Raw genomic sequence first — 16,289 nt, 5'->3', positions numbered from 1 at the left:
CTTTCTTTCTTTCTTTCTTTCTTTCTTTCTTTCTTTCTTTCTTTCTTTCTTTCTTTCTTTCTTTCAGCAGATTCTCCCTCTTGTAACCCAGGCTGGAGTGCAATGGCACAATCTTGGTTCACTGCAACCTCCGCCTCCTGGGATCAAGCGATTCTCCTGCCTCAGTCTCCCGAGTAGCTGGGATTACAGGCACCCACCACCATGCCCAGCTAATTTTTGTATTTTTAGTAGAGACAGGGTTTCAATATGTTGGCCAGGCTGGTCTCGAACTCCTCACCTCAGGTGATCTGCCTGCCTTGGCTCCCAAAGTGCTGGAATTACAGGCATGAGCCACCACCACGCTGGCCTTCATTTTTATTTTCTTTTTTTTTTGAGACAGAGTTTCACTCTTGTTACCCAGGCTGGAGTGCAATGGCACGATCTCGGCTCACCACAACCTCCGCCTCCTGGGTTCAGGCAATTCTCCTGCCTCAGCCTCCTGAGTAGCTGGGATTACAGGCACGCGCCACCATGCCCAGCTGAATTTTTGTATTTTTAGTAGAGACGGGGTTTCACGATGTTGACCAGGATGGTCTCGATCTCTTGACCTCGTGATCCACCCGCCTCGGCCTCCCAAAGTGCTGGGATTACAGGCTTGAGCCACCGCGCCCGGCCTCATTTTTATTTTCTAAAGTTTCTATAACAAGTGCACATTTGTTTTGCAATAAAATGTAAAATTATTTTAAACATAAAATAAATGTACAGCATCACATATGAACAACATAGTCTAACTTTAGCTGCCGTCTGGAAAAGCACCATTTCTCAAGATGTAACATTTGCACATTTCCTTCCATGCCAAAATGTTCTAAAAAGTGAACAAAAGAATAGTAGTCAGTAAATTGAGCTTTGACCTGAGTCTGTGTTCACAACAGAAAAATATAAAAATTAACACCAAAGTGAAAATGACTGAAGTTAAAAAAAAAAAAAAACTTAAAGAAAAAAAAAAACTACGACACTTAGCAATCAGCTATTTATTTTCTTACTGATACAACTTGGGAAGCCGGAGGCCTGGATTAGGTTCTCCCACCAATCTGTTGTACTACATTGGACAAATCACCCAATTGTTTGAAAACTACATTTTCTCAAAGGGAAAGTAAAGTTGATTCCTGTTGTACATTAGCTTAGGTAGGTACCCAAAGACCCTGGTGTAATAATGATGTTGTTCTCATGAAATACCAGGTTACAAAAAAACTACATACTTTACTCTTAGCAGATAGGATTGTCTTCTCTTCCAACTAAAAACAGTATGCTGATATTGAGGATTAGTATTAATCATTCATCCTGATAAACGGTGTATTGGTTGGGATACTACTAGCTACAGTAACAAATAGATGTAAAATATATAATGATCAAGCAGAATAGAAATCTACTTCTGGTTCATGTAATAGGTCCTAGTATTCCTGGTTGGCAGGCAGCTCTCTTCCATGTACTCATTCAGGGATTCAGATCCCCTTCCCTCTTGTGGCTTCACTATCCTCTAGGGCATTGTTGTTACTTGGATCCTGTTGGTAGAAAGGAAAAGGGCATGGGAGTATGTACCCATTTCTTCATGACTTTGGCTCAGAAATAGCCCATGTCTCACCTCACAACCCACTGGCTACAACTCAGTCAGATGGCTGCACCTAAATGCAAGGAAGGCTGAGAAGTACAGTAGTGTCCAGGAAGAAGACAAGAGGGGTTTCAGAGCAGTAGCGTACAGTCTCTATCACGAATGCCTGCCATATGCCAGGTTCAGTGCTAGTAGTAAAGATATTGAGATGAATGACACTTTTTCTGCCCTAAGCTATCTCCCAATCTACTGGATGAGACTATGCTATATTTATATGTACTTAACAGTTTAGTGTAGAATGTGTTATCACAAAGCAATGAAGCCAAGCCAGTGAGAATATGTATATAAAAAACAACCCTGCCTGTAGCAGAGGGAGGTCATGAAAGGCCTTGATTATGTCAGTTTCATACATGTTTACTGAGCATCTACTAAGAATCAGACACCTATTACTTTCAGGTTGCTGGAGATAGACAATAAGACATAATCCTAGTCCTTGGGGCAATAGATGTACAAAGAGACTAATTCAAATGGATACTATCCCTATAAATGGAGGAAGGGAGGAGTATAATGTGCGTGCTTGGTGGGTTAAGTGCTCTGTATTTGGAATCAGGCATACCTGGGATTGAATTTCAGCTTTAAGACTAACAAAGCCACTGTGTGACTTTGGGCAGCTTTTCCAACCTTTCTGAATCTGTGTTCCTCATTTTTTAAACAGGAATGGCAACTCCTCATATAGTTTCTGGAGCCAAATTGCCTGGGTCCAAAACCTGGATCTTCCACAGAATAACTTTGTGATGTAGGGAAATCCATCGAACACTTCTGGGGTTTAGTTTCCTCATCTTTGAAACAGGGTTGATAATAGTATCAAATTCATACAGTTGGTAGGAATATGTGAATTCAGAGGACAAAAACTCTCTGAACTGTGCCCAGTACCTAAAAGTTGTTCAGTCAGTGTTAGGTCTTGTCACTATCTACCTTACAGTTTGCTATACTCATTAAATGAGATAGTGCCAGTGCCTGGCAAATATTAAGTATTCAATTAATGGTCAAGATTATGTTTAAAGGTGATGAGCTGGGGGTAGGATGACTGCAGTGTCCTAAAAAGAAGCTTCTGAGACACCAGATGGAGTGAAATGAGGCAAAAATTCCTGACCTGTAGATTTATTCTTCATCCACCCCAAGGCAGATGAAGCAACAAAGGCAGGTGGCTTTTGGAGGGACAGTGCTTCCAGCTGCAGGTAGAAGGCTATTCATTTCCTTATTTGCTTTCTGTGTCTCTTCTATTGGTGAGGAGTTTAAGAATATGCCATGGAATTTGGGTGAAGGAAGGAAGGCATACATGATTTGTTCCAAGAATGCAGGAGGAAAGTCTCCCTAAACACAGCATTCATTAGTAAGATCTTCCAGAACCTTCCAAAACTCTGTCTCCTTTTACAGCATCCCGCAAGTCCAAAGTAATGAAATAAAAGCATGGTAATAGGTAAACACAATTACAGCACCCGGATAGCTCCTTGGCAGGCAGGGGGTGTTTGAGAGCATTGGCTGGGGTCTCATTTTCCGTAATCGAGCCCGGCCCTGCTGTGATCACTATAGTATTATGACCTGTGGGGCAAAGACGGAACCATACGTGATATTTCATTTTTGGGTAGCTGGGGGTAGTAATGAACCAGTTGCAGTCAAGTGAATTAATCTCCCTAGCTATTCAAAAACGAAACTTCATGTACAGCAATTTGTTCTTCATTGCTTTTTTTTCTCCACTGTAGCCTTTTCAAATCACTCTTCCTACAGAAAAATGGAGAGAAAGAGAAAGAAAACGCAATGAAAAAATATTTTAACTTTTGCTGAATGTTGTTGTCTTTTCTGATCATCAATAATAATGATAAATGGATATCCTTAGATACAGAACTTAGAATTCACATTTTGGTTCTATTAGCCTCATACTGACCGATTATGAATCTTAAAACATGGAATAAATATTCAAAGAATTGATATGGCATAGATTCCAGAGCCGCTTTCAAACAGTTTAAATTTTCAATTGGTATTTATCCAAACCCTCAGGAGTACCCTAATCAATCTCACTCAGTAGAATTACTCAATTATTGTACATTTAATAAATAGAAGTTAATGATCAAAACACACTATTGAGAATGAAAGACTTTGGCATAGATAGGTATAGACATGTAACACAGCTGTTAATCCTCTATAAATTTGTTTTTAATAACACTGATGTTTTGGTTGCATATAATAACTATTTCATTAAATATAAATTAAATGCATGGTTAAGCATATTTAAAACATGTAAATGTAATGTGTTGCTAGTGTATTTCATTTTATGTTTCCATGCAGTTCTAATAATTTTCTAAATTCAAATTGACTAGGTGTAGGGAAGTCCCTGGTCATTTATACGATAGCTTCTTTCTGATATCATTAAGCTGCAGAAATTTAATACCTCTGAGTTCCAACATCGCTAGTCAGTGTGCAGGAAAGACAATGTGTTTATCTGCTGGAAAGAAATGCTATGGACTCAAATGAAAGGGAAAAAATGCTTTTAAATAATAGTAAAACACGCATTTTGCTTTTTTAGAAAAGTAAAGCAAAGAATCTAATACTAAAAAAGCTATCTTGCAATAACAATCCAGAGTGTGTTGTTGTGCATGATTTTTCATTTATGGATGGCAAGAGACATTAATATACTCGCCTATGGCTTGTGCATTACTATTCCCAGCTATGCAGAAATGGAACATGATTTACAGCAACACATTCTTTGTTGCTGTTCCAACATACCTATTGTCTTCCCTGCCTTCTGACTGGCTGGCTGGCTGGGAAAGGGGATGGTGCTGGACTGCACTCAATCATTATGGGTGTCTACAAATAGAGTAGGTGTATGTGAACTGAGATTTTTCAGCTTTGTATACCCAGCAAGCCAATCAGAGCACAGAAAGAACAATAGCTGAAGGTTTTACTGCTCTTTAAGTTTCCCCGCTGATTCCCATTGCGACTGATTATATCACAGAAGTTATATAAAAATCACATTAAATGCCAACTAAATCAAGACTTTTCATGCCTTTTTTTTCAAAGCAATGAAATTCAGGACAAACACTATACTATGCATGAAGATCACCACCTGGAGATCTAAACTCTTCATTCCAGGCGTCGTATTTGAAAATGGAACTAGAGAAAAGTGTAGTTTATTCATTTTGTTATTTTCTGCGGTGCTTGCACTGCTGTTTTGAAAGCCCACCATAGGAGAGCTCAATTAAGAGCCTTCATAATTTTCACCAGTTAACTTTGATCAAATAGGCTATCTTGGAAGGGAATTCAGTAAATTTAGGCTATAAATTACCCACAGTGAGTTTTCAACTTTGGAATTCTGAAATACTAGCGTTCGGACAGGCCATTTCTTTCAGAAGGCTTGTACTTTATCTGCTGATTTGGAACGATTTTACTTCGTTTTATTCGAGCAGAGAAGACCAGGGAAAAACTTCCTTCTACTGGTTGGAAGAACAAGTTTCTTTCGGTACATGTGGAAAAAAGATACTCTGTTTTCCACCACAAGTTGGATTAATACAAGAGGTTAGAGGCTCCCTTTAATCATGTTCTTTTAACTCATCATTACATCGATTTTCAGGTTATATTTGTTGCCAAAGATTAGAAAAAGGTGATGAAATGAACAGGTTCCTTCTGATGTGTTGCTTCTTAGACAAGGACTTCAAAATTCTTTAAGATAGGCAAGCGCTTTCTTTCTGAGCAAATGGGAAAACCAAGGCCATTTCAGCTCAGGACCAATCAGCCAAGGCATCGAACCCCTTTTAGGAGATACATGGCAAATAGCTGTTCATACCACTCACTTCAGGACGTTTTTATAGGTGGGGCTGAAAAATCCAATAAAATCTGCAAATATCTACACTGTAAATTCTATAGAGTATAGTGATAATGAGTTTTAGTTTCCTGCTCCATGACCTTAGACAAGCTGTGTATTTATCCAAACCTCATTTTCCTTCTCTGTAAAATGGGCTTAAGAACAGCACTCACCTCACCGGGATTTTCTGCAGATTCAGTGCGATAGTGAATTTAAGGCACTTACATAGGGCTTGGCACATGTAATACAGTACTCAGTAAATGTTAGGTCTTAATACTATTCACATTTTACTCAGATGTATCTTCATTGTTTAAAAAACATGTCTCTTTAATAAAAACAGCTTACATTTGCAAGTGGGCCTTTTGACTTTTTAAACCTTTAACATCAATTAATTAATTCTCTTCTCTCTAAACGTCAATTTTGTGAGTTGGGTGTAGAATTATTTTATCCTCCCTTGATTACCGAGAAGAGTACGATAAAGAGGAATTAAGTGGCTTGCCTAAGGCAGTGCTAATGCAAGTATTAGAACCGATGTTCCTGACACATTTACTTCCGTTACAGGAGTGGGGCTTCCAATTTTTCTCCCCAGGCAGTGGGGAATGGGCACTCGTGGTTTGCATCAGAATGCAAAAGATGTTTTCTGCTTTGCAAAACTGTTTGCAGACTAGGGTTAGGGATTATTAAGATTGTGGAGAGGGCAGAAATGTGTTGGCTAGGGAAGTGGCAGCATTTACAAATGCATGGCTAACTTTTCCTGAAAAAAATAATAATGTCAGCAGCGTTCACACTTCTGAATATATTACGTTTGTAAATCCAAGGTGCAAATTGTTTGTAGAATCTCAATTAAAGCCTTTGTAATATTGTCATTCGTAATCAGCTCACTATGAAAACAGGGCTTCCAGAGGGCACCAAAATCATTTGAACTTGCGATCTGTAATAGATTTGAATATTCAGATAAGGTCAGCGGTCAGAGCAGAGGCGACAGTTTTGGTCAATAAACAGGTTTAGTGAGACAAAATCTTTTTGTCTACGTGAGAATGGCTTGGTTCTCAAGGGGGAATCAAAAGATTAAATTCAGCTGCGTTGCCAATTTATTTGCAGGCCAAACAAGTGTGCGATGGAAATCTTTGGAGGGGGAGGTGCCCGCCCCTGTGAGAAGCCCCTGTTGACAGCACCAGAGGGGGCTCCCAGGCAGCTGTCCTGACCACAGCTGAGACTGAGCTTAATGGAGGGAGATTCATGGGGAGAGAGAATGAGCAACTCAGTGCTTGACTGAGGCTATCCTGGATTAAGCCAAGTGAAGGTGAAGGATCTGGGCTGCAATGTTTTACACAGTTCCAGCCCCTGCTTTCCTGTCCCCCATCCTTAACATTGCTTTCTCTGAATTATGCCTTGGCATGAAGCCTTAGTAATGGCCTAGAACAAAGGCCATTACAAACTTCTCTCCGTGAAGATCTACAGGAGAAATTTCTCTCTGGTCTCAGTACTAGAAAGACTTGTGCTTCTCTTGAGTGCCTGTTTAACTTACAGATGCTGTGAACAAGATAATTCTGTAGTTTTGAGCCTGTGTTCCCAAGAGCCTTGAGGGGGTCTTTCAGACTGCCTAAAAAGCTACTGTGGGCTTGGGAATGAGAGCAAAGAGGGAGGTGAGAATGGGCTCTGAGGACTTGGATTCCGGCTTCCACCGGAGCAGTTCTGCTTTTTTTGTTTTCTGCATAAGATTTCATTTGAAGAAAGGATTGGGTGGCCAGCAAAAAGGCTTGGAAACCACTGACTTAACCAATTGCTTCTTGTAGCATTTAGAATAAACTCTAACCCAGAACCGGAGTGGTCTGCCCTCTTGTATCCTCTAGCTCACCCTGTGTCGTCTGCCTTCACTCATTTCTTCATTTATACCCATCTTTCAGTTTCTGCAGTAAAAGCCGTGGTCCTTCCAACATGATGGCCACTGACTGGAATCTTTTCTCAACCTTTGTCTGATGATGTCTTCACTGTAGAATCACTGGGATTTATGTTCAGCTACATACATCAGTGATTCTCAAATAACTGTGGCTTAAACAAGACAGACATAGGTATCTCTTTTATGTCAGGCGGGAGTCTGGGGTCCCTGTGGTGTCTTCAGAACATCATCTGGGTTTGTCTTTCTTCTCTGCTACCCTCGGACGTGCCTTTCAAGATCCCGTCAAGGTCCAAAGGACTTTGGAGCCATCAGTAGGAGGAAGTGGGAACCACAAAGGGATGCTTCTACCAACCAAAGCTGCTGTCTTTAAGCAGTTTCCACTTACATTTTACTGTCCAGAACTTAGTCACGTGGTCATCTCCCACTGTAAGGGAAGCTGGAAAATGTAATGTTTTATTGAGGCAGTAACATGCTTCTTTAAAAACTGGAATTCTATTATTAAGAAAGAAGGAGGAAATGGAAATTAGGAGGCAACTTAGAGGTTTCAAGTTCAATTTCACTCTCCCCCATCTAAAGCGTAATCTCCATCTTCCGTAATATTTGCTCTCTTAGAACACTATTCTTTTCCTTTATGGAAGTTTCATAATTTATAACTTACATCTAACTGTTAAAATTTGTCTTCCACGCTGGATGGTAACTTCTCTGAGGGGAAACACTGAGTCTTTGTTATTTCACGCCATGTAGCCAATGTCCAACAAAATGCCTTTCAACTGCCATGTGAAATATTTGTCATATAAGTAAACAAATGAATGAATTTCTCTGACTGTATTTGCTGTTAAACAGTTCAGAGCCAAATTTATGGTTTAACTTCAGTAAATGTTCAGGAGTTCCTGAAGGGCATTCAGGGTGCTAAGTTCATTCTAGGTTCTTATTTATTTTTCCATTCCTACATCCTTTTTAATTTCCTATGTAAGCAATTTAGATTTGCTTACATTGTAGGGAATTATATATTATGGAGGCTTGTTTTTAATCCATTTGGGAATGAAGGGGAGGCGGGGCAAAGATAAATGAAGACTTAGTAAAGAACAGATAAAATTTAACTATTCAGCAAGAATGCTCTAAACAAAAATTTTTAAGTGTGGAAAAAAAAGTCCAACAACAATAAAAGATAATAGACATCTCTTTCAGCATATTGTTTGATGGTCCCCGTTCCAGGAGGCATTAATGTTAGTAAAGAATAATTAACTAACCATAAAACAGGATGCTGTTCAAAAGTCACTAGTAAGCAGCAGGAGTTCGGTTAAGATCACACTTAGGAAGCTAAGGATGATTAACCTTTGCCTAGGTTATAAAATGGCCCATTTGAGAACTGTTGCCACTGGATATATTACCTGGATATCAATTGGATTATTGAGTGAGAGGTTTTACATGATGTTTAGTATGATGATATATATCTGGTTACAAACTGTTTATGACGAGTGGAAAAGCCAATAAAAGATTAATGCAGATTTAAATAGATTTTTCTTTTTTACTTGAGTTGCTGTTAATTTATGCATATATAATTCGATACCTGTATATTTGAAAGAGATGCTAGTTTATTATTTGTAATGAAGAAAGAGGCTCTTGAATATGTAAGTGAAATTGTAATGCTGATGTTGGAGCTCCTGTTTAAAGGGGGTTTTCAGTTCCTTGAGGTTTTTCTTTTCTTTCTTTTTTTTTTTTGAGGTGGAGTCTTGCTTTGTTGCCCAGGCTGGAGTGCAGTGGTGTGATCTCGGCTCACTGCAGCCTCCTCCTCCCAGGTTCAAGTGATTCTCCTGCCTTAGCCTTCCGAGTAGCTGGGACCACAGGTGTGCACCTCCATGTCCAGCTAATTTTTGTATTTTTAATTGAAGTGGGGTTTCACCATGTTGGCCAGATTGGTCTCGAACTCCTGACCTCAGGTGATTCACCGGCCTCAGCCTCCCAAAGTGCTGGGATTACAGGTGTGAGCCACCGCGCCCAGCCAACATTTTTCATTGGAATTTTTATTTGGTGCAAACTTTGCCAACTGAACCTCAGTGTAATTTAGCAAGTTTTACAGGTTAAAAGAGAAGTCACCCTCATGAACTTGTAATAAATTAACATGTATTTTCTTGTAATTTCAATTTTTTTCTTTGATTTATCACAAAGCTCACAACCAACAGCAATCATTTTTCTTTAGTTTTTTTTTTCTTAGCGGTACATTTTATTTATTGTCTTTAAATTATTGTATTAAAAATCTTTTGGGGACAGGAATTGTGTCCTGAGGCTTCTTTTGCATTTCCCATGTGACTAGCACACATTATACACTTAATAGGGGCTTGAGAGATTCTTGAGTTTGAATCATTTTTCTTCTTTTTTCCCTTCATCCCTCCCTCCCTTCTCTGTTTCTTCTCTTCCTTCCTGCTAAATACTTTCTGCCTTCTTTTCTTCCTTCAATAAGCATTAATTAATTGAGTAGCTACTATATTGTGGACGCCTTACAGAGAATTAGTATACAAAGATGAATATGATATAGATCTTAGGCTAAATAAATGTTGCGGCACAGCAATATGGATGCTGTGGTGAGACCAGAACGGAAGATTTTTCAGCCCGAGAGTGCTTGTTATGGTATCACTTTGTGAAGGCAAAATAAGGGAATTCAATGAGAAGACACCCCGGACACTGCCCACCAGTGACACTACCTCTCTATGGTTAGCCGAGTGAAGCCACGTGCGGAAACTGGTCTATAAACTCTAAAGCGCTGTGCAAATGTATCATTATCATAAACGATGTACACGTCAATCCCCCTCTCCACCAGATTACGGGCCGGGACAGTATCTTACTGATCTCTGTTTCTTTAGTACGTTATAGGCACACATAATAAACAATAAATGTGTGTGAGTAAAATACTGAAGATTCACTATTACTATTATAGTCATCATTCCCAGCACATCAACTTGTATCTTGTTGTTTTATTTAGGTAGTATACTGATGTAAGAAACCCAAGTTTATTCTTCATTTGGGAGTGCTCTGATGACCCTGCCAAGCCCTGTGGAGCTACCTGTGTGGGTTGAACTGGAGCTCCTTTGCTTTTCGCTTGACCCCTAGGTCAGAGTTAGGGATGATTGGCTAAGGTAAAACACCACAAACCAGAACCCAAGTAAACATAGATCCAATAGAAACCAGTTGTGGTCGAGAAGATTTGGTCAGGGATTATAAAGATTCAGACCACTTGATTCCATCTAAACCAAACTTCTGAATTATTCGTTTGTAATATAACATCAAGCTCAGTTGTATTTATACAAAAAGCATGGCAATAGAAGGAAAGAGCTTTCTTTGTTTTGAATTCCTCAAAGCTTTACACGTTCTTCCGAAAGTTCCAATTTTGTGTCACTTGAGTAGATTATTTTTTATTCACATCAACTGTGGACAGGCACTGCAATGGAGGCTTTACACACAAAACCTTATTTTGATCCTGTACAAAAGCGTGTGAGGTTGATTATCATCACCGTTTTGATGAAGAAACTGAGAAAATGACGCTGTCTCAAGGTTATTCAACACTTGGGCCACATAACTAGCATTGGTGTCTCTGGCTCTAAAACCTGTATTCTTTATTATGATTATTTTAATACATGCTTTTTTGTTTTCTTATATTACATTTCAAAGGTTTCTTAAAAAACTCTATCACAACTTTTTATTTTGAATATTTCCAAATCTAACAAAAAATTCAAGGTACATTATAATGAATATCCATGTACCTTCCAAATAGAAGCAGTTATCAACGTTTTGCCACATTTGCTCTCTTTCTGTTTATACACACATACACACTTTCCCCTGAACCATTTGAACGGTTGTGAGTTGAGGAGTTGTTGATGACTTGTCACCCTAGATATTTCAGTATGCATCCCCTGGGAGGAACAAGGTTCTTTCTTATAGCTGATAATACTATTATCCTACCCCCTAAAAAGTGACAGTAATTCCATATCGTCTTACATCCAGTCCATATTCAAATCTCCAGATTTCCTTTAAAATACATTTTGTGACTGTGACATACATGTCTGTGACTGTGTTCTTCCTTAGATTTGACCCTCTGGGGACTTTGGAGGACTCAAGGTCTTCACGCTTAGAGCCACACCATGGCCAGTTAGAGTGATTATAGATTTCATCTCTGGTTTTACAAATTTTAGTCCAAGGGCCTTCCCCTTTTCTTCTCCTCCTTTTCCTCCTATTTGTCTTCTTTAATTTCTTTTTGGCTTCAATGTACTCAATTTTTGATAGCATCTAAAATATCAATACTTATTCATGAAATAATACTTGAGATACTTTTTTATGCCTGCACTTTAAAAAATATTACTTTCATTATAAAAGCCATACATTCTAATTAAAGAAAATTTAGAAAACCCATAAATTAGACAGAACGGTTTAAAATCTATTCTACTCCCTCCATCTACACCTAATCACTCATGCATTTTCTTCCAGGCTTTTTTTCCCTACACACAAGATACTTAAGAAACAATTAGGATAATATACACATATAATTTTGCACTCTCCTTTTTTCTCACAAAAACATATTTATTATGTAATAGCGTGGGCTTTGGAGTCAGACTGTAGAAGTCCAAATCCTGATTCTGCCACTTATGAGTTGTGTGATGCTGGGTCATCATAAAACTCATCGCCAAAATGAAAACACACAGGAGAGTGAAAGGGGGCCCTATCAGTCATGAACCCAAAACATCAGGCATGAAGTGAGACCGTCCCAGAACTTCTGGTTACCCACCTTGGCAACATTGCTGACCTCTGAGGTTCAGTTTCTGCATCTAACAAAAGATTCCTGTGACCCTCAAATGAAATAAAAGAGCACATAGCCTAGTGAGTATGCAATAGATATTAACTATTATGATGGTCTTTATAAATATCACCTTTTACGGTGGCATGATACCCCACTGGAAGATGCTTCCCAGTTCACGTCATATTCAGGGCCATCTTTTTCACAGTCAAGTCCCTCGACTCCTAACTGGTAGGCTGAACCATGGACCTTGCTCTGCATGGGTCCTCCCTGAGACTCTTGTGATATCTTTACTTCTAATGGGGTTGTCCTTAGCTTATGCCCATTCCACAGAGTGTGAATCCTGAGGCTTCAAGGTCACAACTTTAGAAGGTGATAAGAGTAGGCAGGCAAATCTGCTGTCTTATGCTTATCACAATTTCTGTCTATTAAAAAACACTCACAGGCTGGGCACAGTGGCTCATGTTTGTAATCCTAGCACTTTGGGAGGCTGAGGCAGGCAGATCAGTTGAGGTCAGGAGTTCGAGACCTGCCTGGCCAACACGGTGAAACCCCGTCTCTACTGAAAATACAAAAATTAGCCCAACGTGGTGGAGGGCGCCTGTGGTCCCAGCTACTTGGGAGGCCAAGGAAGGAAAGTCGTTTGAGTCTGGGAGGTGGAGGTTGCAGTGAGCAGAGATCATGCCATTGCACTCCAGCCCGAGCAACAGAACAAGACTCCGTCTAAAAAAGAAAAAAATCCTGATAATGAGGATTATCATGAACAACTCCTTAACTCCTTTCAGAGACAGGGTACAAGAATTACTACCTCTAATAGCTGATGTAAATAAGGCAAAAGCATAATAGGGTGAGACAGATTGGTATTCCCCACTTATCTACTCCTTCTAAAGAAATCAGTTTCAGAACTCTGAGTGTGCAATCTATGTTCACCACCTCTGAGATTAGCCTTTTACACTCCTCACCCACCCACCCTATAGCTCCAACAGAAGCTGGAGAGTGGGGGCCCGTTACCTGCTGCTGGGCCCCTCCCTCCAGTGTGAGCTGTCCTTAAGATTTCTTTCCACTTTGGTTAAGGATGTGTGGTTTGGACGGTGTATGTAATATCTACACATGCATATATTTATATATAGTGTTAATTTTTTTCTTTCTACAAAATATAAGATCCCAGAGGGCAGAGATAGCATCACAACAAGCATTTTATCTTCATTGCCTAGGATAGGACATGACACTGGATATTTTTGTCAAATAATGACTGTATCCCTGAAAAAAGGAAGAAAGGGAACTGTATCTGAGGGTGTACACCTTAGATCTTCTAGCTGGTCTGGTCATGTGGCTGGTGACCATGATGCTTTTAGTCAGTGAATATTGTTTTGAAAATAAAACAGGATTCAGTGTCCTCTTTTCCCATTGGGATAAACTGTCATCACAAGGCCATTCCAAATACAAATGCATTCCAAACACAGGACATGATGCATAACCAATACTAACACATGCCATTTGAAGCTTTAACAAGACAGTCCTCCTTCAAATTTATAACAGTCTATGTTTAAAAACCTGACAAAACCAAAATGTGTTCTCCATAAATTATAGTGGCACCATTCCTGCTGCCGAAGTGAAGGTTGTGTCAGCATTTCCATTATTCTGTGGATCACTGTGTTTCAGGGCTTTAGTTCTTGGCTATAAAAATGCACCTTGGGTTTAAAACTGGCAAGGAACACCTCAGCCTTGGAACAAATTTGCTTCACCAAATTTTGAGAGCAAAACCAATTTGTTTATTTCCCCCTTTGTCAATGACTTTTGTGAAGAGAAACATCCATGAATTTCATTTCCAATTTCATTTTTTAAAAACTGGATAGCTTCATATTTTTACTCAACAATGGTAAGGTATTGTTTTTGGTATTAGGGGAAGAAAATAAAATTTGTAAGCCTTGCTTTTAAAGAACTACATTGTTCTAAAGCCAGCCACCCTCCTCCTCTCCATTCTGATTTCATTAAGAAGGGTTAACAATGGTTTTATTTTGACATGGGCAAATCAGATGGCTACGGTTGGTGGTGAAATTTGATTATGTGATTAGGTTAATAACCTCTCAACAACAGACCTTATTCTGTTGCTACTTGTTAGGTATAATTTCCCATTGGCTTCCTGGAGAAATCATTTAGTATAACTGTTCATACACTTAATTAAATTTCTTTAGTTTCATTTAAGCATGTATTTATTTGTGGTCCCTTGGGCAAGTAACATTTTTCAATATGGTTCTTGACAGAATTCTTTAAGAATTTCAGTTTTTAGAAAGGGAGCTGCAACTCTTAATTCAGTGCAATAAAACATTTAAATGGTTTAAGGTTTTGATCTTCATTCCTCTGAACCAAGGTTTCTTCCAAAATCAGAAGTTACTTAAGTCAAGTTTTATTGATTTTTCTTGAATTTTATCTGTAGATGCATGTACATACTTCTGCCTTAATTACATTGTTTGGTTCTCAAGAAACACCTGTGCTATCCAATTACCAGGCATGGAGGGAAGGGACATAGCCCACCCCGGTGGTGAGGAAGGGCTTCCCAGAAGAGGCAGTGCCTGGGCAGAATCACATAGCATAGGTAGGAGTTAGCTCCGTTTAGAAGGGAAAAAGAGATTACAAGTGAAGAGGACAGGAGATATTCTTAAATAGAAGGTCAAAAAGTGTCACGAGATCATTTCTTTTCTAGGTTTAAGCCAGATACAATTTTGGAGATCTGCAAGGGATATGGAAATTAATGGCTTACTGTGAAGCCACTAGAATTAATACTTTTATTTTTTTTAATCAGGACTTCTGTGCTGCTGAGATCATTACGGAAGCAACAGTAGCAGGTGGCCTGGCCATACAGGGATTCCTCACTTGCAGCGGAGAATGTTGCTGCCACTCAAAGTCACCAGGGGCTGCAGAGCTCCTGCGGAGACTCACATCATCTAACAACACACATGCTCAAAACAGGGAAATGTGCATTTTCAGGAGAGGAAGAGACAAACCTTTTGTTTAGCTAATTGGCATGACAGAGTGTGACATACACGTGCTCCTGGAAGAACAGTGTCAGGTGTCTGCACTCAAAATCTGGAGCACAGGCAACTGGAGGAGGGGCTTCGTGACATTGACTTTTATTGTGTGTGTGTGAATATTTATAGTTGTATTTAAATAAATAATTGAAATTATGCTGAATTGAAAAAAGATTGTGAGGTTTAATGAAAATCTGTGTGTGTGTGTGTGTGTGTGCGTGTGCGCGTGTGCACGTGTATGTGTGGTGTGATTATTATTAAAGCAAAGGTCTCAAAGCGATTAAACTGTTCAGATAAAGATAAATATAGTGTCCCTGGCCCCACCCTCCAAAGTGTAATTCTTGAGCAGTTTCTCATGCCAAGCTCTGGCTGGCTGGATCGTAAGAGAACTTAGTAGTTAATCGCCACCTGGGAGAGGGTGAGGGAGTGGGAACTAAGGCAACAGATGTAAAAAGTTAAGCAGGTGCCCCGCAAGTGGGGAGGGAGTCAATGTGTCTAATGTTCTATCTGAACAGGACTGATGTGTGTGGAGGGCCCCGGGCTGTGGCTGCCACTCCCCGGGTGAGAGGTGAGGGGCCTGAGAACAGGAGCCAGCTGCTTTCACTTGCTCCCAGGCCTCCCTGTCCCAGAGTGGCCAAGCCCACTTCTTGAAATAGCCAGCTGCCAGGGCCCCTGGGAAGGTGGGAGGTGGGAGAGGATTCCTGCCTCCAGTGTGAGGAACTGAGCCACCGACCTGACCACTAGGAGGCAGGATCACCTTACCTAACCCACTGGCAGGCTTGCCCAAGGGCCTGGACGCCTTTGAAAAGAATCTGCTTGCTCTGGGTCCAAGAGTAACCCAACCCTGGTTCCTCAAGAATAACGAAGAGAAGGAGTTTGCCTTTGAATTCTGGCTCTAACACTATCTGTGGGATCCCAGGGAAGTCACTAACCTTGGCAAGCCTCAGTTACTTCATCTGTAAAATGGAGGCAGTGATGTCTGCCCCTCAGGGTGGTTGTAGGATGAGAAATGGTGTCTGAAACACAGTGGGTCCCTGGTATGTAGCAGCTATTATGTGTAAAAAGGGTGCTCATGAAACGTGTCCCCACAAACGTGCCTAAAATCCTCCCTACCCACATACCACTTA

At 40.0% G+C, this 16,289-nt stretch overlaps 1 protein-coding gene across 10 annotated transcripts in view; it reads left to right on the top strand.

Moving 5' to 3' along the window:
* The window catches only part of ATG4C (autophagy related 4C cysteine peptidase), a 193,003-nt gene extending 177,669 nt beyond the window's left edge, over window positions 1-15,334 (top strand). For all 10 annotated transcript variants that reach the window (XM_032296779.1, XM_032296776.1, XM_032296770.1 and 7 more), the window contains one exon: window positions 14,937-15,334. In XM_032296779.1, the coding sequence (XP_032152670.1) occupies window positions 14,937-15,149 (213 nt within the window). In that variant the 3' untranslated portion in view covers window positions 15,150-15,334. The remainder of the gene's footprint in view (window positions 1-14,936) is intronic.
* Window positions 15,335-16,289: the final 955 nt, after the last annotated feature.

The sequence above is a fragment of the Sapajus apella genome, unplaced genomic scaffold, assembly GCF_009761245.1.
Source record: "Sapajus apella isolate SASKATOON/1434 unplaced genomic scaffold, GSC_monkey_1.0 scaffold36, whole genome shotgun sequence".
Taxonomy (NCBI): Eukaryota; Metazoa; Chordata; class Mammalia; order Primates; family Cebidae; genus Sapajus; species Sapajus apella.
The sequence above is the reverse complement of the archived record's forward strand: the minus strand, read 5'-3'. Positions and strand labels throughout refer to the sequence as shown.